This window comes from Equus quagga, chromosome 3 (genome assembly GCF_021613505.1).
Source record: "Equus quagga isolate Etosha38 chromosome 3, UCLA_HA_Equagga_1.0, whole genome shotgun sequence".
Classification (NCBI taxonomy): Eukaryota; Metazoa; Chordata; class Mammalia; order Perissodactyla; family Equidae; genus Equus; species Equus quagga.
Window position 1 is genome coordinate 68,954,584 of NC_060269.1, and position 21,622 is coordinate 68,976,205.

Consider the following 21,622-nt stretch of genomic DNA (forward strand, 5'->3'; position numbering starts at 1 on the left):
GCCCCAGGACTCTGAAACCTTGGGCAGGAAGAGCCGCCTTGGCTAGCTGTGCCCCACCACTGCCAGCTTCCCGCACTGACTGCTCAAAACCCAAGCCGGGAAAAGAAAGTAAACAAATACCCAGGAGCTTCGGGTGGAAGTGGAGCACAGAGAAGGAAAACATTAGGAGCCAAAGAGCTAGAAATGTCATCTAGTCCAGCAACCCCACAGCGGCTCCACATTCAAAACAGCCTGCAAACAAGGCCACTTCCGCTCCAGCTCTGGTTTCTCCCCAGGCAGGCCTGGCCCTGGTCCCCAGGACATTGCTTCTCTCCACACTGCTTGTCAGACGGCTGCCCCATCCTGGGGGCTGCAATTCTGCCTGAGACCTGAGATCTTCAGATAACAATGGTGCTTTTCCAGCCTCCCCTTACACATCTCACATCCCACTTGACTCCCAGCACAGCCCACTGCAGAGAGGCTCCCGTAATCCTAAGCAGGAGGAGCCCTCTCCCATCTCAAAGGAAAAGGACTGCATGGCGAGGTCGTGGCATCCAGATTTATTTTACATTCTCCTCCAGAGGGGACTTGCGGGAGCTGGGGAGGCAGGAGGGCAGCATACATCAGTCTCCCTGGAAAACATTTGGGATGGGCTGGTTCTCTGAGGTCCTGGCCTTGCTGGTCACTGCAGCAGCAGGACAAGGCAAGGTCCAGGCCCAGGGCTTGGCAGCCTTTGGGAAGGGGGGCCTTTGGGTAAGACCTCCTGCCAGGCTTCGAATGCTAAGGAGATGCTGCGTCCACCCCCCACCTCACTCCCAGGCCCAGCTGGAGGCCGGAAGGCACAAGGGACAGAAGGCAGGCTGGAGTGACAGGGGCGGAGTCCCCCCTGGGGTGGAGGCTGCCTTTGGTCTCTGTGAGGTTAGGAAGCTGGTCCTTGTTAGAGGAACCCCATGAGGGTGAAGCTGGGAGCCGTCCCCGTTAGAGGAAAAGCCAAAGCAGGGTGGGGGTGGGGTCCTTGGGGGTCTGGTCACAATAAGGCCTGGAAACAGTCTCCACTTCAAAGCAGACCTCTGTATCTGGGGAGTAGGGTAAGGGAAGAAATAAAAGGCTGTTGGAGGAATGCTTGTGAGTTGTGGGTGGGAATCAGTCCAGGGGCTTCGAGGGGGTTCCAAGGGCAAGGCTGCTGGGGTTGTCTGCAGATGCCAGCAGTTCAGGGCCTGGGGAGGAGCACCTGGGAGAGGGGTCTTCTCTCCCTCCCGTAAGTGCTACTGCTCCCTACCCCATCCTGGCTGGGCTCTGAGTTGCGTCGGAGACCATCACACTGGGGCTACGTAATTTCCAGGGAATGTCCCAAATTTCTGGGTCCTCCGGGACACACCTGAAAGAGGAAAAACAGAAAGAGCATTCCCCATTAAATTCCCATTAAAATAGGAATGTAGGGGTGAGGGCCGCGTCCCCTACTGGCAGTGCCAGGAACTGCAGGCGCTGGGCGGAGGGGTGGGGAGGATGATTTGCTTTCCTCCTTCCTGCCCCCTAGTGGCAGAAGCTTAGTGGGCAAAGATACGCTTCCTCAATTCAGTAAGGATCAAGGAATGCAGTACTCAACTGTGTCTAACTTTGTAGCATTGAATAGCTGCACGCTTCCTCAGGAGAGCAGGAAGCAGGAGGATGAAGCACAGAACTTAAACGAGGAGAAATTCACTGGTCTCACCTGCATAAGAAACCCAGGCCTCTGGTTGCTACGACCCCAAGGAGCTGTGTCCAGCGTGCAGGAGGGGGTGCTAGAACATGCGCCTTCTCTTCCCTCCCAGCAGGCTGGCACCCTGACTTCCCCATGAGCAGCCATGCTCATCCTGCCCCCAGGCCTGGCTGATGTTTGCCCCCCACCCCGGCCCCCAGGGCCTCTCTTTTCCCCTCTGCCTCCCAAAATCCTTTGCCTGCCCCTTAAGGCCCAGCTCCTCCACTTCCTCCAGGAAGCCTTCCCTGACCTGCACTGTCCAAAATTATAACCACGAGCCCTATGTGGCTACCAAGCACTTGAAATGTGTGAGATCACTGAGAAACTGAACTTTCTATACTCTTCCTCTAAAAGCACTTGCGGCTTATCCCACAAAAATGCTGCTTTTTCTTCTTGTCTAGATACATTTGCAAAACCTTCTTAATAGTTGTAAAAAATTCAAAAGCAGAAGTGTACAGAGTAAAATTAGGATGTGCCCCCAAGCGCACCCCTCCGAGGCGAGGACTGTTAACAAGCTAGTGCTTCCCAATCACTCGATCACTCACACGCCCGAAGCCCGGTCGGCAGCGAGGTGCTGCGATATAGATGAGAAAGGGCAGGCTGCCAGGTCAAGGGACTGTCCCTGTGGCCACCCCTGCCCAGGCAGCCCCTCAACCCTCAGGCCATGCAGACTGCTGCTTCTGGCTGCTCACTGCTCTCTGACGCCCTGTCCTCTGAAGCCCCCGCACAGGGCCCGCCCACTCTGGGGAAACGGGCCATGCGAGTGAAGCCTGCTGGGTCAGTCCCCTGGACCCAAGCCAAGGCCAACCTGAGGCTTCCTGCTTTAGTCCTTAGCCTGAGCTGCCCTTGGGCAGCCCTGAGGGCCAGGACCTTTCTCTACTTCTTCCTTGGGGGTAGGGATGGGGGGCGGAGCTGGCTGCTAGCTGGGGATGGGGAAAACACAGGTGTGAGACTCAGTCCTTTCCATCAGGAGCTTGGTGTCTCAGGAAGATGGGTGTAGTGGGAAGGAGCAGGGGCCTGGGGTTCAGGCACCCTGCCGCCCTGAGTCCACAATGTCTTCACCAGTGACCTTGCGCTGGTCCAGTTTCCTCCCAGGCCTAACCCCTCCTCAGGGCATGAAATCAGACAACAGAAATGCTGGCTTTGGGGAAGCATCCCATACCAGGCCTTCCCAGTAGCCAGGCTGGAAGTGGCGTAGGGGAGTGGGGGGGCGTGTTTGCTCAGGCCATGAATCTTTGCTGAACCAGCACTGGCAGGCGGCAGCAGCCCACCCAGATCCCCCTTGGGACCCCAGGATATCCCCTTCTGGCCTGCCCCCCACCCCACATACCCACAAACCAGCCATCATCACACTGCTGCATGACATCCACCCGGTCCCCCTCCTGCAGCTCCAGCTCGTCCTCATTCTGGGGCCTGTACTGGTACATCGCCCGGTACCTGCAGGAGACATCGTCATGGCAACCACCAGAGCCTCGCCCCTTCCCCAGCCCAGGCCCAGAGAGTCTAAACATAACACTGCCACGTCCATTGAATTTCCTAGGGTCCCTCTCTGCTCCCGTTAGCCCCTGGCCCAGCTCCTGGAACGGCAACTCCATCTAGGTTCTGTGCATTCTTCCCCGGGCCTGGTCCCTACCCTCCAAGCCCTAATCATCCAAACCCTGCCTCCTCTGAGCTCCCACTGCCTTCAAGCCTGTTCCACCGGTTCCCACGCTTCACGCATACATACACTGACCTCAGCGCTGGAAACCCAAAGAGGAGACTGAGGCCGAGGGCCAAGTGTGGGAGGCTCGCGTTAAGGCCACAGGCCTGGGTCAGGAACACCGCAGACAAGCACCCCCCAACCCTCAGTCACCCACACACACTGCAAGGACAAGCACTACCTAGTAGGAGCTTACTAAATCCATCTGGGGGGAAGGGGCCTCCTATGGGGGTCGGTGTGCTCAGCACTGCCCTGGGCAGCCCTCACCCCTGACCACGCACCCCTGGACGGTACTCACGGGGTCCAGTGTATCTGAGTAGTGCTGGGGGAGGAGGTCCCCAGGTCCAGGGGACGGCTGGAGCCTCCAGGATGGGACGGAGCTGGCCCAGGAGTGCCGAGATTCTAGGGGCGCACAGGAGGAAAGGTGGGCACATGCAGGCATGTCGGGGAGTGAAGCAGGCTGCCCAGATTCCCGCAGCAGCTTCCCCAGCAGCAGTGCCCACACGGCCTCATCCCATCCGCTCAGGCCCCACAGCACAGGCAGAGCAGTCTGACCACTTCACATCCCAGGAGCTGGGAGTGGGGCCCAGGTGGGGCAGGCAGGTGATTTCCGAATGACAGCAGGACAAAGCTGGGGAAGGAGGAGTCCTGGGGACTGGCTGTGCCTGGGCATACTGGTTAGCTGGGTGAAGGGACGAACACAGGAGCGAGTGCACCTGACTGTGGGCTATGGCAGCACAAGGACCAGTGATGACCTTACCATCAGCTACTATAAACTTTAGTTCAAACCCAACCACCCTCTGCAGTGGGAACTACTACCCCCATTCTACAGGTGAGAAAAGCCAAACCCAGAGAATGTAAGTCATCTGCCCAAGGTCACACAGCAGGTCAATGACAGATCCCCAACTCCTAGCACCACCCTGTCCCAGGGGCTGACACAGGCCGATCGCAGGGTCAGGAGACCCGGGCTGGCTTTGGGTCCCACCTAGAGCTGGGTGGCTGCCCCATGCCTCCCTGGGCCACAGCTCAAGGGCTACAACTCGAGGAGTCTGAGGGCCACCAGGCCAGGGTCGGGCTGCAGGGCAAGGTCCTGCCCAGTCGCCACACTAGTCTGCCCTGGGGCAGTCTGCAAAGGATTCCCAAGTGCAGACCCATTGCAGGAATGGGGGATATGGCGTGGGGGCCACGGGTCAGCTCTCCAGTACCAGGCAGGTCACCTTACCTGGGTCTGGGGTCTGGGCTCCTGGGTGGGGATGGAGCAGCCAGCGTGGCGTGGGGAGGTCTGGCCCCGCCAATTGGTGGGATCAGCTGGGCCGCGTGGTGCTAACGGAGAGCTGGGGTGACGGGCCAGGCGGGGGGACGCAGGGGGCTGGGGGCCATCGTCGCAGACGCGGCCCCGGGGCTCACGGCACACCTGCACATAGCTGACAGGGAAGATGCCCTGGCGCCCCGTGCCCGAGATGCGGCCCTCGTACCAGTTCTCGTTCACCTTGCGGATCAGGCAGATGCGCTCCCCCTGGGGGAGGAAGGAGGTGGTGTCTGCGGGGCGCTCCTGGGCACCACGCACCCAGGGCACCCACGTGGCGGTCTCATTTAAACCGACGCCCTGCACAGAGGAATCAGGCTCGGAGGGGGTCACCGGCCACGTGGAGGTCGCATGGCTAGGAAGTGGTGGGGTCAGGAGCCAAACCCAGGCCGCCTGAGGGAGTGAGCAGAAGTCTGAGCTCTTCCCACAACATGCATCACGAGGTGTGGATCAAGTCCTGCCTCTTCAGGAAGCCAACCGACAATGCCTGCGCATCTCCCTCCAAGGTCACATCACTTTCTCGCCCCGGAGTTCCAGTCACAGGGGAGAGTGGCGCCTAATAACACAGGTCCAAACCAGGCTCTGCCAATTCAGGCTGTGTGGCCTTGCGCAAGTTACTCTGCCTCTCTGAGCCCTGGTTTCCTCACACGTTAAGTGAGCATAACAACACTGTTGCTGTGAGGAGCAAAGGAGATCAATGGCAGACTGGCAACAAGCACTGGGCAGGCGCCACCACTTCCATGATGGAGGCCTGTCCCTGCCTCAACACTGGGTGATCCTGTCACCATTACATCAGAAAACAAACTCCCTGAGGGCAGCCAGTGCATCCTCCAGCCCACAGGCTGACTGACGTTAGGGGCTGCCCTGGGGAGGATGGTCTCCAGCCCTCTCTTGCCCCACCTCTCTCCCTCCAGCCTCCTCCACCCCTACCTCCCGGGCTGGCTCTTCTGGGGGACATTGAGCAGGCGCCTTTGTGGCCCCGCCCCAAAACCAGCCATGGGGAGACCAGTTCCCCGCTTTCTAGGACAACATGCTTCAAGCTTTCTCGGCACAATCCATAGTAAAAAATATGTTTTACTAACAATCCAGTACACACACACAAACACACATAAATATGCACATAACTGCCTAAAGTTTGATAAAATACCTTTCTACATTCAAGATATTTTAATATTTGTATTCTATTCTTTTAAAAATGCTAATTGTGATCCTCACAACCTACTCACCTGCAACTGAAAAAAAGCACAGCTACTCTAGAAGTTCCTAGAAGCTTTTTAAAAATGGGTTAAATTGGGGCCAGCCTGGTGGCACAGCAGTTAAGTTCACATGTTCTGCTTCAGTGGCCCAGGGTTCACCAGTTCAGATCCTGGGTGCGGACATGGCACTGCTTGGCAAGCCATGCTGTGGCAGGCGTTCCACAGATAGAGAAAGATGGGCACGGATGTTAGGTCAGGGCCAGTCTTCCTCAGCGGAAAAAAAAAAAAAAGCAGAGGATTGGCAGCAGATGTTAGCTCAGGGCTAATCTTCCTCAATAAAAAGGGCTAAATTAAGGGAAACATATCCAAAGAGATTGGGAAAAAAAGTTGAAATACTGGGACGGGTGCACCTGAATCTAAAAAATTGTTCCTACCGCACACATTTACCTGTGTCTCCACGCCACTCCCCTCCCCCCCACGTGGCCTGGCCGCACCTTGCGGAAGGACAGCTCCACCTCCAGATCCCCCTTGAAGGTGTACTGGGCCACAGCTTCTCCGTACTCCAGCACCTGGTAGGTCGGGGGCTTGATGGGCTTGGGGACCTCATCTGCAGGCAGCACCTGAAGGAAGAAGGGCCATGAGAAAGCTCACCTGGGCATCAACTGGGCACGGACCAGGGGGTTCTGGGAGGGTGAGGCAACCAAGAGAAGGTGGTATGGGCAAGACCTGCCCCCAGGTCAGACGGGAGTCACAAGCCTGGGGGTGGCCAAGAGTGTGCACAACCAAGGAGGTTGGTCCCAGAAGGCTCCTGGACAGAGAATTTCCACTAGAGGTATATGGAGTGGGCACGACCGGAGCGGGCAGTGGCAGCGCAGAGACGGAAGCCAGTCCAGTGAGAATTTAAACTGCAGCACAGAAGGAAATGAGAGTTCCAACGAGCAGAGAACAGTGATGACCTGTTCTAAAAGTGAGGGCCTAAACTTTTATCACCGCTAAGAACCAGGAGGCCCTCCCCTCCTCCCCTTCCACCTCGCCAGATGTCCAGAATCCCCATGCCCTCTTCACTTCACCCTGCTCATAAAAATCAAGACGCTAATAAACTATTTCACCCTAACGTGTAAATGACTGATGATGCAGAATACTGTATATACTTTGTGGAATTTCAGGATCTGAGAGGTCGTTCTGAGGGTAAGGGGGCCTACCAAGGCCTAGCAAATCAAGAGCCTCAATTAAGCAACAACTCAACCCATGGGTCAAAGAGGAAGTCACAAAGGAAGTGAGAAAATAGTTCAAGTTGAATGAAAAAACAAAATATCAAAATCTGTGGGATGTAGTTAAAGCAGTGCTTAGAGGGAAATTTATAGCATGAAACACTTATTTTAGGGAAAAAGTTTCAAGTCAATCATCTAAACTACTACCCTAAAAAACTAGAAAAAGGAGAAAATTGAGCCTAAAGCAAGTAGAAGGAAGGGAAGAATAAAGACGCAGAAATCAATGAAACTGAAAACAAAAATAGAGAAAAATCGATGAAATCAAAAGTTAATTCTCTGAAAAGATCAATAAAACTAACAAATCTAGCCAGAACAAGAGAAAACACAAATTACCAATATCAGGAATGAAAGAAAGGACATCACTACAGATCTTACTGACGCTAAAAGGATAATAAAGAAATCTTATGAACAACTTTATGCCAATAAATTAGATAACTTGAAATTCCTTAAAAGACACCAAAGATAACCTACACTAGTCCTATATCTATCAAATCCAGAACCTGTCTTTGGATTCAGATTCTGGATCCTCTACGTGTCTCTGAACCTTGGCAAGGGCATCTGTAAAATGGGATAATCCATCACTTTCCCAGTGACTGAGAGGAATGAGGGAGAGAGCAAAGCGAAGGAGGTGATGCATGCGTGTGTAACGTGTAAACCGCGTGCTTCGCACTCTTGCCAGTTGCAATTAGGATTCTTCCCAAAGACAGCTGGAGATAGACGGACTCTGAGTGGTCTGGGACAACGTCTGGGACACTGACAGGGCTGGTGGCTGGTGCAGGAGCCAGCTGGTCTGGGCTGAGCTCCATCATCAGCCTTCATTTAAGAAACGTTTCCCGAGTCCATGCAAAGCACAGGGCCAGTCCCTGTGGGGACCGAGGGCATGAATGAGGCTGAGTCTTGGCCCCTGCCCCTGGGATTCACAGTTTCAGATCTCGAGAAACCTGAGATGAGAGGGAGCAGCCAGCTCCAGGGAGGGCCGTGGATGGATAAAGGTGTTTGCACTCTAAGTCTCTGCCAAACGAGTGGGGCTCCTCCTGCTCCCATCCCTCTCTGCTCACCTCCACATAATTGGCAGGAAAGATGCCCAGCCTGCCGTGGTGCTCCCCCTCCAGCCAGTTCTTGTCCACCTCCTTGTGGATGTAGACAATGTCACCCTTCTTCAGAGTCAGCTCCCTGCAGGCCAGAACAAGGACAACCGCAAGCTGAGGTCCTCCCGTTCCTCCGCGCGTCAGACCCCGTCCAGCACACCCAGAGTCCCCTGCACCCTCTGAGGATGCCCACTGCAGCCCTGTGCTCCTCTCCGCCCCAGAGTGCAGAGACGGCCCCAGGAGGAGGCGAGAGGTGGGTACTTACTTGGGGGACTGTGCCTGGAAGTCAAACTTGAGTCGGGCAGCCTTCCTCTAGGCAGGAGGAGGAAACAGAGGGCGTTACTTCAGTCAAGCAGGTGGCAGGTCTGGACCAGCAGTCACTGGACCCAGCCCAGGCCCTCCTTGCACCCTGACCCTATGCTCCCACCCCCCTTACCTTCTTCTCTTCCTTCCTGGCTGGGCTGCCCCCTCGTTCAGAGGCACTAGGGTCTGTGGAGAAGCAGTGCCTCAGCTTGGGAAAGCCATGTCTGGGGGGGTGAGGGTGGGATGGGGTTGTGCCCCCCCACCCCAGGACAGGCACCAGTGGGAGCAGGGGGATCTATGACCTTCCTGCCACCTCCGGGGGGCAACGAGCGTATCTGGTGCATGGTGGTGGGCATCTGGATGAGAAAAAGAGCCGAATCTGGTCCTTACCTCGGGCGGTGGAAGAGTAGACAAAGTCCCTACGACCTAGGAAGGGGCTTCCTCCATCCGCCATTCTGTGGGGGCTCAGGGGCCGGGAGGGACCCAGGTAAAGTACATTCGGCGCGCTGGAGCTCCAGGAGGAGGCCGGGCTGCGCGAGGACACCCGAGTGAGCCACCTGTCGGGGCCTCACACCCTGCCCGCTCAGCCCTGCTGCCCAGGCGTCCCGCTCCCAGGTCCCAGCTCCCTACAGGAAAGGGCGAGGCCTGGGCCCCTCGCCCGCTCCGTCGCCCGTCCCGCCTGGGGCAGGTGGCGCTCCGGACCAGGGGATGGCCGGCCCCCCGCGGGCGCGCCTCCCCGCCGCCGCCACGTCCCCGCCGCCCCGCACTCACCCAGCGGGGGGCCGCGTCTCCCGCGACCGTCGGGGCGACCGGGAGCCCTGCGGGGAGACGGGCGCGGTCAGGCCGGACGCGTCCGCAGCCAGGCCGCCGCCTCCGGAAAACTTTGCAGCTGGGACGGGAAGGAGGCGGAGGCGCAGGACGCGGGGTCCTAGAGGCCCGGCTGCGGGCGGCGGGCGGGGCGAGGAGCGGGCGAGGCGGGGCGGTCGGAGCCCCAGGGCGGTGACGTGGCCGCGGCCGCGGAGCACTCACGCCCCGGGTCCTCTGCCGAGCCGGAGCCGGGACGGGGCCGCAGTCCGCCCGAGGGGCGCGCAGGCCTGGCGGCGGACCTCTGCTCGGCCGGCGCCTCCCACCCGAGCCCGGCGGCTGTGGCTCGACTCCAGCGGCCGTACCTTCGGGGACGGCTGCCGGGTCTCAATTGCCCGCAGGTCCTTGTCCAGCTCCGCGCTCAGCTTGGCCAGCTCTCTCTCCAGCAGGACCTGGGGGCAGGTGACCGGGAGAGACTTGGGCAGTGCACAGTGGGCGGGTGCCGGTCAAAGGTCAGATGAGCAGCTCAGAGGGCAGCAGGACAAAGCCCTGCTTGGGTAAAGGGCAGGCTCAGGGCTCAGGGCACAGGGCCAGGACAGGCCCTCTGGCAGGAGGTGTGTCTCAGGGTGTCAGGAGGGCGCCCGTCCCAGCCGCTCACTGACCCTCCCTCCTGACCCAGCTCACCCATCTGGTCCTCCCATGATGGCGCCTCAGTACCGTTTTTGTCACGTTATTTCTCCGTTCAAGAGCCTTCCGGCCTCCCTGTTTCTCTCCCATCCAGTCTTCCATGGCCTTCTCCAGTCTGGCCTCACTGTACCCAACCTGCTTTCCCTCCCTCTGCCTGGCCCAGCCGGCTGAGTGTTACCCACACAAAAGCCCCTCCAGCCTTTGCCTCTGTGTCTCCTGCGCCCTGAGCACCTTCTCTCTGCCTGGCCAAGCCCTCGTGAGTCTTTAGAGCCCAGCGCCACCTCTAAGAATTCTTCCTGACAGTTCCAGTCCACGCTAACCACTCCCTTCTCTGCTCCTGCTGTGGTCAACACACATCTACTCAACACATGTTTGAGTGTGTGCTGTATGCCAGGCACTGTCCCTGTAAACTGTATGTGCTGGAGAGGGTCAGAGCTTTGGGTTGGTGGCCTTTGCCCCTGGTCACTGGGACTAACGCTGCCCAGAATCTCCCTCATTTGTCCCCTAACACTGTGGTCTCCCCTCCCCACCACCTGCCCTGCAGCACTCACCTCGATGGGCTGGGAGGGCTGCTCAACAGGCTCATCCACCAGTGGTTTCTTGGGCTAAGGGTGGGAAGGGTGAGTCAGAGCAGGTGAACTCGCTTTCCAAAATGCACTAGCTGAGGGGTGCTCCACTCGGAGAGGGCCAGGCCAATACTCACCTTCTGCCCAGTCTCCAGTTCTTGCAGAAACTGGTTCCAAGAATCTTCCGTCCAGATGTTGTCCACTTTCTCTCGGCGTCTGGGCACCTGCATGGAGGTGGGTGGGCATCAGCTTGAATGGAGGACTACTGGGACACTGGCCAGGCTCACAGAGCAGGCTTTCAGGTTACTGCCCCAGCCCTATGCCTGCCAGTGCCCTCCCAAGGATTCGGGCTCTCCTGGCTGCAGCACATGCTGAGGGGCGCTGTGGGGAGGAGGCCGGGCTGGCTACCTGGTTTGGGGTCTGGAGCAGGGAGGAGGGCGCTCCAGGATTATGACTGAAGGTGCTTCTAGGAAACTCCTCAGCGAGGTCCCAGCTTCTTCTGCAGAAAGGGAAGGACATCTCTTCAGCTTCCTTTGAGGGAGACTGAGGCATAAGTGAGCACACAGCCCTAGTAGAGGGAGCCGCACTCATCTCCGCACCTGCTCTGGACTGTGGGAAGTGTTCAATAGTGGGAAGTTAGGAGCCCCAAGTTCAAACCCCAGCTCTGCCACTTAGCTGTGTGACCTTCTGGCAGGTTACTGAGCTCTCAGAGCCTCAGATTCAATGCCTGTAATAGGAGGTTCCCACCTTCGTAAGGGTGTGGTGAAACTGAGGTGAGGGAACACACGACGCCACCCAAGGGAATGCCTGACATGGGCATCTGCTCCACGGGTGGCCAGTCCCTTTCCTGCTGGCCTTGGTGAAATAGCCTGCATTTGTGTTCAGGTCTGTGTGTTTGTGCAGCTTCGATGAAGCTGGTCTTTCCGGCTGCCATGGCTGACGTGGTCTGGCACCCTTGCCCACGGTGTGGTTCTACATCCTAGTTCAAGGAAAACCCAGGGCAGGGGACCACGCCTGCAGCCCTGACCCAGGAGCTCTGGGCAAGTTATTTCTGCTCCCTGGGCCTCTGTTCCCTGAGGGTGCCGGATTCAGTGACACCACCTGTGAGAGCCACTCCAGCCACTGAGGCGCTGCTCTGTCCCATTTGCCCTGGTTCCCCTTGGGGGCTCCCTTCTTGGCTAGCTTGAACGTTCCAGCCTCTGTTGAGTTTGAAGGTTTCCACCATATGGAAACACTGTACCAAGCTTATCAAACGATGGAATGTCTGACCACAGGGTCAGGATTTGCTGGCTGTAATTATGACTCCATTCTCTATTTTAGAAATAATATTAGTAATGACAGTAATAATGACAATAGAATATGTCGTTCCTAACTTGAGGAAGCTCTGGTTATAATTAAGCCTGTATACTAATAATGCTTGTGGAGCCTTGCTATGTGCCTTAATCCTCACAACCACCCTGTGACCCCACTTAGCAGACGGCGAGACGGAGGCTTAGACTGGTGAAGTTGCCCAAGGTCACATGGCTAGTGGCAGCACACCAGCTTGAATCCAGAGCTCTGGGTCCACATCTTGAGCTGTTAGCCTCTATCTTATTGATGATGCCGAGAGCCTCGATACGGCTACGCTAATGAGGTTATTCCTCCCTGTGAAGGAATAAGGAACTCATTGTTTCACTCAGAGCGAAGCTCCTGACTCGCGAGGGTGGAGCCCTCCAGGGCCCCAGCAGCCCAGCTGGGCCTGTGGGCTTTGCACAGAGGAAAGGGACTGCAGCATTCACCTATCTGGAGGGGCATGTGGGAGGAAACTTGGGGTCCTCTACACCCCTTGTTTTCTCTCAGGCTTCCCAGGGGATGGGCACAGGTCCACGCCCAGCCGTGGCCCCTGCTCTCCACTCGACATGAACTGTGGATCTGTGGGGTGATGAGTTCCTGCTGCTGACCACAGAAGCATTGCAAACATTTCTGACCAGGAGTGGGTGCAGAGCCCACCCCTGCCCGCCACCCCCCATCCCCCCTGTCCCAGAGAGGAGTATCTGGATTTGGGGGGGGGGCGGGGCGCAGCCTGAGAAAGGGCAGGGCCATGGGGGAGTCAGACCCCAACCTGGCTGCTCCGAGTCTGCGCCCGCCATGCCCACCAGGGGGTGCCAGTCTCCACAAGGAAGCCAGCACCCCTCTGCAGCCCTGGGGATGCCCTTCTCTGCCATGGCTCACCCGCTCAGACACGAAGCTTGGCCTGGCCTAGTAGCAGGTCTTTGCTGGAGCCCTGGACGCCTTGAGTCTGTAGAGGGGACACATGAGGAAGCCACTGCAGGTGGGAGAAGACAGGGCCGGGGGAGGTAAGAGCTAGAGTTGAAGGCATCTGGGTGACCACTGAACGTTCTGGCACCCAGGCCCACCCACATTCCTGGGTGGCTCGTGGGAACAGGGGTGGTGCTCCCAACTACTAAGTGTGGGCTTCGTGCCAAGAAGCCTCTTTGCTAAATCTTCAAAATAACTCTGGGGTGAGTGGTGCCCCCGTTTTACAGATGAGGAAAGAGAAATCATGGCCAGGACCAGGCATTCGCCGGACAGTAAGACTGAGGCTCTTAATGACCACCTACCAGGGAATTTGGAGCTCACAGGAAATGGGTTCTAAAAACTCAGGTTGAACTAAGCCAACTGGGGAGCCCCAAAGCCAGACACGGCTGCAGGGAGAGGCAAATGAGCTGGGGCCCACTACTTGCACCCCCTCACCTTTGGGTGCTTCCTCCAAGGTCCAGTCCAGCTGCAGGTCTGCGGGAGCAGAAAGGAGCAGGTCAGTCTGGGGCAGCAAGCGAGGATGGAGAGCTCTGTGAGGCTGCCTCAGCCACTCCCAGGCCCCCTCCTGCCTAGTGCAGGGGCCAAGGGGCTGAGTCAGGGCCTAAAGAATGTCCCGAGGGAGGTAATGAATTGGGACGGCATTTCTCAGGAGGGCTTGACATGCCTCTGGCCGACTTAGGGCCTGAGCAAGCCAACTGGGCAGTGGACCTGCCCAAACCCTCCTGCTCCTCCCTGCTGTGTTCCCACACACACCCCCTCCCTGACCTCTGGGGACCTGCCCTCACCGTGTCAGGTGGGGGAAAATCAGTTCCTCTGCTCCCTCTTTCCTTTTCTGCACCCTCTTCTAAATGCTTGTCCCTCCCCCTTTGCCCAGACCCACTCCTCAGCTCGTGACTTTCTGGGGCCTCTTAGGAAAAGCCACTGACCAGCCAGCCCATCTGATCCCCTTGACATGCGGACGTGCTGCGACAGCTCCCACCTTGAACACAAAGTGAAACACCCCTCTCTGATCTCACATCTTCCTCCAGCTCCTGGATTTTTCTGGTTGGCCATAACTAACTCACTGTCTCCAATTCCCCTTCTCACTAAGCAGGCTTTCAGCCTGAACCGCTCTCATCAAGGCTCCCGGTGACCTCCGCGTCACCAAATCCAATGGTCAGTCGTGCTGGCCCGTCAGCAGCCTCTGTCACAGGGAACACTTCCTCCTTTTGAAATTCCAGTTTCACTTGGCTTCAGGGAGACCACTCTGGTCTTCGTCCCATCTTTCTGGCTGCACTTCTCAGGCTGCATGGCTGCCTCCTGCTCAGCTATCGAACCTCGAAACATCCGAGAGCCTCAGGCTCAGACCTCGGGCTGCTGTCTCTTTATCTCCCTAGGTGATCTTGTCTGGTCTTCTGGCTTAAAAAGCACCATCTATTGCAGGGCTTCACAACCTTGGCTGCACAGTAGAATTACTCAGGGAGCTTTAAACCAAAATTTCTTTGAGTGAGTCCCAGGTATTTCTATCTGCAGCTTAGGCCTCACTCCTAACTACAGACTTGTGTACTAACGGCCTGCTCGACATCTCCACGCGGATGTACCGGATCTAAAACTGACTGACTCTTACACCTGCACCTCCCACAGTCTTGCCTGTATTTACAAATGACAACTCCATCCTCCAGCTTGCTCAGGTTTAAAGTCATCCTTGACCCCACTCAGTAGCCCGCTGCTACAGCCCTGGTCTGAGACACTGTCATCTCCAGCCTGGATTAAAGCCAGGCCTCCTAACTGGTCCCCTGCTTCCACCCCTGCCCCACCATCTCTTCCCCACCTGGCAGCCAGAACGAGCCTTTTCAGCCATTACTTGTCAGAGCACGTCACGCTTCTGCTCAGAATTTCCCAGTGGCTCCTCAGCTCTCGCAAAGTAAAAGCCAAAGTCCTTATTACGGCCCCAAAGGCCCTGCATGACCCAATCCTGTCCCCTCTCTGACTCCATCTCCCACCACACGCCCCCTCTCACTCCAGCCCAGCCCCTCCTTGCTGCTCCAGAACATGCCAGGCCTGCTTCTGCCCCCGGGTCTCTGCTGCCCCCTGCTGCCCCGCTCTTCCCAAGCCCTGCAGCGCTAACTCCTTCATGCCCAGCTCCCCGCCCAGCTGCCCCTCCTCAGGCCCTGCCCGACTGGCCCACGGCGGCTGGCAGCCTCCCTGCGCTGGGCCCTGGCCTTGCTTTCCCTGGCCCTCACCACCGTTTGCCACGTGAGACACACCTCTGCTGATTCTGTCTGCTCTGTCTCGGCTTCCCCAGGGCAGGGAGAGTCTTTTCCGTTCCCTGTTTTATCTTCAGCACCTAGGATAGTGTTCGGCACCCAGTCTGGGCTCAACTGATGGTCCAGGGACTGCCTGAATCAGCGACTGACCTCATGGCTTCCCAGTATCCTCAGAGGATACCGGGGACAATGTTGGTCATTGTCCCCCAAGGACGGTGAGCGGGGAAGACTGGAGGCTCCTTTTGGTCTGTTTCAGGGACCACTCACCACAGAGCCTGGGGTGGGTGGAGAAGCCCCCCCTTGAGTAGATGAGTTCCCTTTTCTGCCCCCACTGCCACCCCCAGCCCCAGGGGCCTGAGTCCACTCAGGCAGAGAGAAGGCCCTGGGAGGGGGTCTCACCTGGCATTTTCCGGTGAATCTGCTGGAACATTCTCCGGTACCAGTCCCTGGGGCTGTCAACGCTCTGGGATCACAAAAGGCAAAGTCAGGCCACCCTCCCAATATGGAGTCACAGAAGCTCTTCCTTACTGAGTCCTTTCTCTGGCCACCCTTGCAGCCCAGTGGGTGGGCTGTGTGATATTTTTAACAACAATAACTTCACGCAGCGTGTTCCATATGAACAAGATACATGGGGGGCCAGCCCAGTGGTGTAGCAGTTAAGTTTGCATGCTCTGCTTTGGCACCCGGGGGTTCGCCGGTTTGGATCCCGGGCATGGACCTAGCACCACTTATCAAGCCATGCTGTGGCAAGTGTCCCACACATAAAACAGAGGAAGATGGGCACAGATGTTAGCTCAAGGCCAATCTTCCTCAAAAAAAAAATCAGGGAAAAAAAAAAAGATACATGGAAGCATCTCCATCACTGATGATCCCTGAGTTGTGAGACTGGGTGCTTTACGTTTTTTCTCCTTGCTTTTCTCTGTTTCTGATGTTTCCACAGAGAACATGTGTTTCTAGGTCATGAAAAATAAATGCAATGATACAGGGGAATGCTTTCTCACATCCCCTGCTCACCTGAGACTCGGCACAGCCCTGGGAGGCAGGAAGGGCATGCTACCAACTGCAAGTTCAGATGAGGAGGCGGAGAACCAGAGGCAGGTGGCCGGCTCACCACAGGCATGGAGGCGGAAGCGGGCAGAGCCCCCCAAAGCCTGGGCCCCGCGTCCTTCCACGCCTGCCACAGTGGGAGGCCTCTCACTCAGGACTCCCACTCACTCATTCAGCCAGTCATTCATTCAGCAACTATTTCACGAGCGCCCGTGCAGGGCCCTGGGGCTACGAGACTAAGAGTGTCCCTGCCAGGGTCGGCCCTCCCAACAGTGGCTCTCCACCAGAGGCTCTCCACCTGGGGCATTCTATGTTCCCCTCCCCCTGACAAATCACTTGTGCAACTCACACACACAAGAGTGCCCATAACTTTACGGGGCTTATGACCCCCCCAAAACCCATCATGGTTGAACCCCTGCTTTAGTCTGGAATGGTTTGGGTACAGCTCTTATGGTACCCACTTTAGTTCACACAAGTAAATCATCTCAGTGGCCCCCAGCCCTGGACTCACAGATCGGGGGGCAATAGGCATGCCGCTCTCATCCACAGGCCCGATTCCCTCGTACTTGACCCAGCGCTTGTCCCGGCGTTTGCTGTCCTTGGTCCACGTGGCTGACCAGTCCTGAGGATGCTGGGAGGCTGGGGTCTTCTGGCTCCCAGAGGGCCGGCTCCCAGGCCCTGGCCAGGTCTGATACCAAGCAGGGTCTGTGGGGCATGTGCAGGAGAGCATTAGCAAAGGGCAGGGGCCCCACCTGAACTTATTTGTCCCTTAGCTCCTCAGAACACTGACCCCTGTGGGTTCAAAAGTTTCAGCATCTCTTTTGTTGGAGTTGATGACGCAAACTACTAATCTCCCCATCCCCAGCAGGACTGCAGGCCTCTGTTTATTTTTCAGTAAAAGTGAATGAAAATGGATTTTGTCTTGAGAAATCTGTGCCTACCCCCACCCACCACTGCTTTCCTGGGGCTGTCCTAAGAGTTTTCAGAACGAGGGCTGGGAATCATTACTTGCAGAGAATGCTGGGGTCATCCTAGCTGGGGAGACAGCAGGATGTGGCAGAGAAGATGCTTGGCTTGGAGGGGACAGACCTGAATTCAGACCCCGGCTCTGCCACCTAAACTGGCTCTGTGACCTTGAGCATAGCAATCAACCTCTCAGGGCCTCAGCTGCCACTTCTGTAAAATGAGGGGAACCGTGCCAAAGATTCAGTGTGATCTAGTGTGTGACCAGCACACTGCTTCACACACAGTCAAGAGGCCCCAATAAGGGACAGAAACACATTCACCAGACGTGGCTACTGTGCCCTCAACTTCCCCAGAACCTTCGGCCCCCAGGTCACCAGGGTAGCAGCGTAAGGGCTTCCGGGCCGGACAAACAAAGGTTTGACTCTCAGCTCAGCCTCTGCGACTGAACATCTCTGAAACTCAGACTTGTCACTGAGAAGATCTTGATAACTGTGACTTACCCTGCCCGTATACCAAGGGATTAAATGAGAAAAGGCTTGTAAAGTGTCCTTACAGTGTCCGGCATGCTCTAAGTGTTCAACAATTATTTGTTAAATGAACAAACTACTTGACATAGTGCCTGCCTCAAGGGAATGCTCAATACAGGATGCCACCCTCCTTAGGAGAGAGGCCTTCAGGGTGGGCCCACACCCAGGAGGTCCCAGGATCTCCCAGACCACATGGGCCAGGCTGGGGTGATTCACAGGAGCCTAGGAGCTGACAGGCTCTCAGAGCTGCCTCTCCAAGTTTCTGCTGGGCCGGTGAGTACAGACCTTAAGGTGCAGCTCCCACCCCTTCTACAGCCAGCTTATGCTCACATTCCTCCACCCTTCCATCCCTGACCCAAGCTATTCCCTGGCCTGCCGGAGGTCCCCCTGGGCCCCAAAGGCTGTGTTCCCTGCACACTTCCTTCCCTGGCACTGGTGGGGGGGTGGGTATCCGCCTGTTCTCTCCCACCGAGAATTTCACTCCCACAGGCCAGCATGCCCACACAGGGAGGGGCAGTTAGCTGAGCTCAGAGACCTCCCATCCTTTTCCTACCCCTCCTGCCAGACCCAGGGTGGTACCAGATGGCAGAGCCCAGGAGGTACTGATCCCTCAACCCCCACATGGGATCCCTGAGCAGACCCACCTGGGTGCCGGGAAGCATCTCTCCTCGGTGGGAAGTACCCATTGCATACAGTCCTGGGCGCAGGATCATGGAACTGGAAATTAAGGGTGTTGGAGCCACCATTCCGGATCACGGGCACCTGTGGGGAGGGGCCAGGAGCAGCAGCTCAGGCCCAGAGGGTTCTGCAGAAGGTGGGAGGGATGGCTACCAGGGTACAGCCAGAGCCCGTGCTGAGGGCTGGAGGGACAGTGTGACCCTTTTGTGGGAAGCCAGCAAGGCTCTCTAGAGCTTCCTCCAGATCCTTCCCTCCCTCCATTCCTTTAATCCTCCTGCCCCTACCTGTCCTGCGAGGTTCCCACCAACTGTGGGTCCACAGTACCCCCTCTCCCTCACTGTCTCACTCACCTGTGTTCCCCGGGAAGATGACCCTAGGTGGGCCCAGAGGTGGCCCGGGATGAAGTCGTCCAGGCTGAGCCCAGTGGGAAGGCTGCAGGGTGGGGCCTGCATGCTTGGGTCAAGGTCGGAGGACTCTGGGTGTGCCAGCTGCTCCACTGTGTGTCCTCTGTGGGGAAAGAAGGAGGAAGGAAAAGTCCTTCTGAGCCCAGGCTGCCGTGGCCCCTGGGCTTGACCTCCAGGTGGGGAGGAGGGGACGGCTGTGGGAGGGGTCAGGGCCAGCTGGGTGGGAGCTGACGGACCCAGGAAACAGCCAGAGCGGGCACCCGCCTGCAGGCTGCCCGTGCCGGCTCCCAGAGGCACAATGGGCTGCTTGTTGGGCCCTGGGCAGGAGCTCTGGGTGGGAGTGGGGGAGGGGAAGGCCTGGGCAAGGAGGAGCGGAGGCTGGCCAGGAGCAGACCTGCTGGACAAAGCCTGGGGCACATGGGCCTGCTGGCCAGCCCCTTTGGGGCTCTCACTGTACAGTGCAGCCCGCTCCCCCAGAGGGAAGGCACAGGGAACTGGGGCAGCTGGCAAAGGCAGGCCTGGGCACTCAGGACTTTGTTTCCGTTCCCTCTGCCTCCCCCAGGCCCTGTGTGAGCATCTGCTCGCCAGCGGGCACAAGGGGTTACTCAGACCAGGGAAGAAGCCCTGGACAACAGCAAGGCCACCGGCCTCCTGCCCAACGGGGCCAAGGTTCCAGGGACTGGGAGAGTGTGGGGGCACTTCCAGGCAGCAGGAACCACTCCTGGGCTCAGAGTTTCATCTCCCTTCTTTGGCATCCTTTGCTTGCTAGGACTGAAGCCTCAGAGGGCTCAGGGTGCCGATAAGGGGTGGGAGCGGAGAGGGAAGAAGTAGCTGAGGGCAAAGCTGGACTTGTTCATGGAAGAGTGCTGCTGACGGCTGTGCACGCACCGCCTTCCCTTACACCTCCAGGCTGCTTTTTGAGCAAAAGATCTTCCTGGGCGCACCATGCTTGACTGGCCAGCTAGGTTCCTCTGCCCTATGCAAAGGCTGGGTCAGGGTATGGGGCTCCAGGCACCCCAGAGATAGAGGCAGGATGGCTGTCCAACAGGGCTTTTCTACCCAGGCAGCTGAGGTCTGGAGCCTGTCCCTTCTCACCTGTGCTGTTGGACCGGGCCAGAAGCTGAGCCAACCTCCACCGCCTTCTGGGGCTGGGCCAATTCTGGCACTTTTGTTCAGTTAGGCTTGTGTGTGCCTCTGAGTTCTAGGGGTTCGCGGGAGGGCTGCAAGGTCCTTGTGAGGTGCTGTGTGCGTGTGTGTGGTGGAATGTAAGCGCAGTGCTGTGAATGTGACTTGTGGGGATACCACCAGGGGTCATGTGAGCAGCATGAGGGTTGTGGATACAGACAGCTAAGTAGTAGGTGGGGGAATGTGCAGTGGGGGGTGGGGGTCATATCAGCAGCACAAGAGTTATGGGGACCAGGGGGAAGGTAGAATAGGGGCTGTGATTACTCCTCTACCCAGTTCCTGCTCAGGCCATGGGGGGCTGGAGGGTACAGACAAGGCTGGCGGCAGTTCTCTGTCTCTGTTCTGAGTGGGGGTTCCTTCTGACATTCGAAAGACCTACGGGTACATAGCTTTTCCGTGCCCATCCCTGCCTGCGAGGGGAGTGGAGGGCTGGGGCTGGAGGAGGGCCAGCTCACCAGCTGGATCCAATTAGGACTCCTACCAAAAGCAAAACAGGCAGACACGCCCCAGTTCCGCTGCTCTCCCTCCCCTCGCAGGGAAATTGAGGCAAGGAAGAGCCTGAGATCTGGAGGCCGGTTCCTAGCAGCAACCCCTCCCTGCCCAGCTGACTGCTTGAGGCCAAACTGCAAGGTCAGCATCAGCAGTCTCAGCCATCAGCTGACCCCGGCCTCCTTCCCTCGCCTCCATCTCACCCTGCTGTGCTCAGTGAGAACTGCCCTCTATTAGGATGGGGAGAGCAGGAGGTCCCCCCACACCCCGATTTTTCAGGGGTTGCTGTTCCATGGTGGCTCAATCTGCCTCTCCCCAACACTGCTCCCCGGTGGTACCCCCCAGGGATATGCAGGGGTGGGTGAGCAAAGGTGGCTGAGTTTCTCTCCTGGCACCGTGCCAGGAGATTTGAGGACTTCTCATACGGCAGATGGAGGCACGGTGGAATTGGTCCCACATCTGGCAGAATACAGAGGGTGCCAGGAAATCTCCCGGGACCCCCAGAAATTCAGGCAGCCCTTCACCCCCGCAGCCAGCTCCAAAGGGCTGGAAGAGCTGAAGCAGCCCTGCTGGAGTGGGCAGACTCCTTCCCACCTCCAAGTACCGCCCTGACCTTGGCGCTTGGCTCCAGGCGCTTTCCCGGGTATTTCCCAGCTACAAGTCCACCTGGACAAGGACAGGTTTTCTAGAATTTTGCCTTTTTTGGATTGAGGGAAGACCTCTCACCTCTACCTCAGAGTTTGGGACAAGGACCCCAGGAGGAGGGGCCCTCTGCCTTCCCTTCGGGTCGGGCGCGGGTCCCTCCGGGACTGCGGCCCCCGCCTCCTCTCCCTCCCGGCACCTACCTTCCCCGGAGAGCAGGTGGCGGGGCCCGGGGACGCCCTGCAGGGCAGGAGCATCTCTGCCCGGCTCCTGCCTGGCGCGGCCGCGGCGGGCCCTCAGGGAGGGAGGGCAGGCAGCAGTCCGGGCTGTGCCGGCCGCCCTCGTGACCGGGTCAGGGCGGGCTCCGCGGGGCCCGCGCCCGAGGGGGAAGCGGGGGACCGACGGGCCGAGGGCGCGCGCCGGGAGGACGGGCAGTGAGGGGCGCGGGCGGCGGCGGAGTGCCTCCCTCCCGTCCGGGCGGCGGGCCGCGGCCGGGGCGTGCG

At 58.0% G+C, this 21,622-nt stretch overlaps 1 protein-coding gene across 4 annotated transcripts; it reads right to left on the reverse strand.

Moving 5' to 3' along the window:
- Positions 1-524: 524 nt before the first annotated feature.
- On the reverse strand, positions 525-21,608 carry SORBS3 (sorbin and SH3 domain containing 3). Of its 4 annotated transcripts, XM_046656995.1 has the most exons (22): positions 21,323-21,608; positions 18,750-18,906; positions 18,366-18,483; positions 16,740-16,933; positions 15,581-15,644; positions 13,371-13,409; positions 12,849-12,942; positions 11,046-11,136; positions 10,775-10,861; positions 10,623-10,676; positions 9,750-9,836; positions 9,352-9,398; positions 8,971-9,110; positions 8,714-8,766; positions 8,543-8,589; positions 8,248-8,362; positions 6,413-6,538; positions 4,639-4,932; positions 3,715-3,818; positions 3,048-3,154; positions 1,259-1,357; positions 525-1,055 (listed from the first exon to the last, which is right to left on the reverse strand). In XM_046656995.1, exons 2-21 carry the CDS (start codon positions 18,849-18,851, stop codon positions 1,296-1,298), a joined length of 2,025 nt encoding a protein of 674 aa, XP_046512951.1. In that variant the 5' UTR covers positions 18,852-18,906; positions 21,323-21,608; the 3' UTR covers positions 525-1,055; positions 1,259-1,295. The 4 variants fall into 4 exon arrangements, with proteins under 4 accessions (XP_046512951.1, XP_046512953.1, XP_046512952.1 ...); XM_046656997.1 differs by having other exon boundaries at positions 525-1,357; positions 18,366-18,438; XM_046656996.1 differs by having other exon boundaries at positions 525-1,357; positions 12,849-12,915.
- Between the last annotated feature and the right edge of the window lie 14 nt (positions 21,609-21,622).

Bases quoted from the DNA above. Each gene is read 5' to 3' on its own strand.
- SORBS3 (XM_046656995.1), bottom strand. From the start codon at position 18,851: ATGCAGGCCCCACCCTGCAGCCTTCCCACTGGGCTCAGCCTGGACGAC. The intron at 15,645-16,739 runs GTGAGTCCAGGG...TTGTGATCCCAG, and splicing joins TGCCTATTGCCCCCCGATCT to AGCGTTGACAGCCCCAGGGA. The intron at 3,819-4,638 runs GTAAGGTGACCT...GTGCGCCCCTAG, and splicing joins AGCCCAGACCCCAGACCCAG to AATCTCGGCACTCCTGGGCC.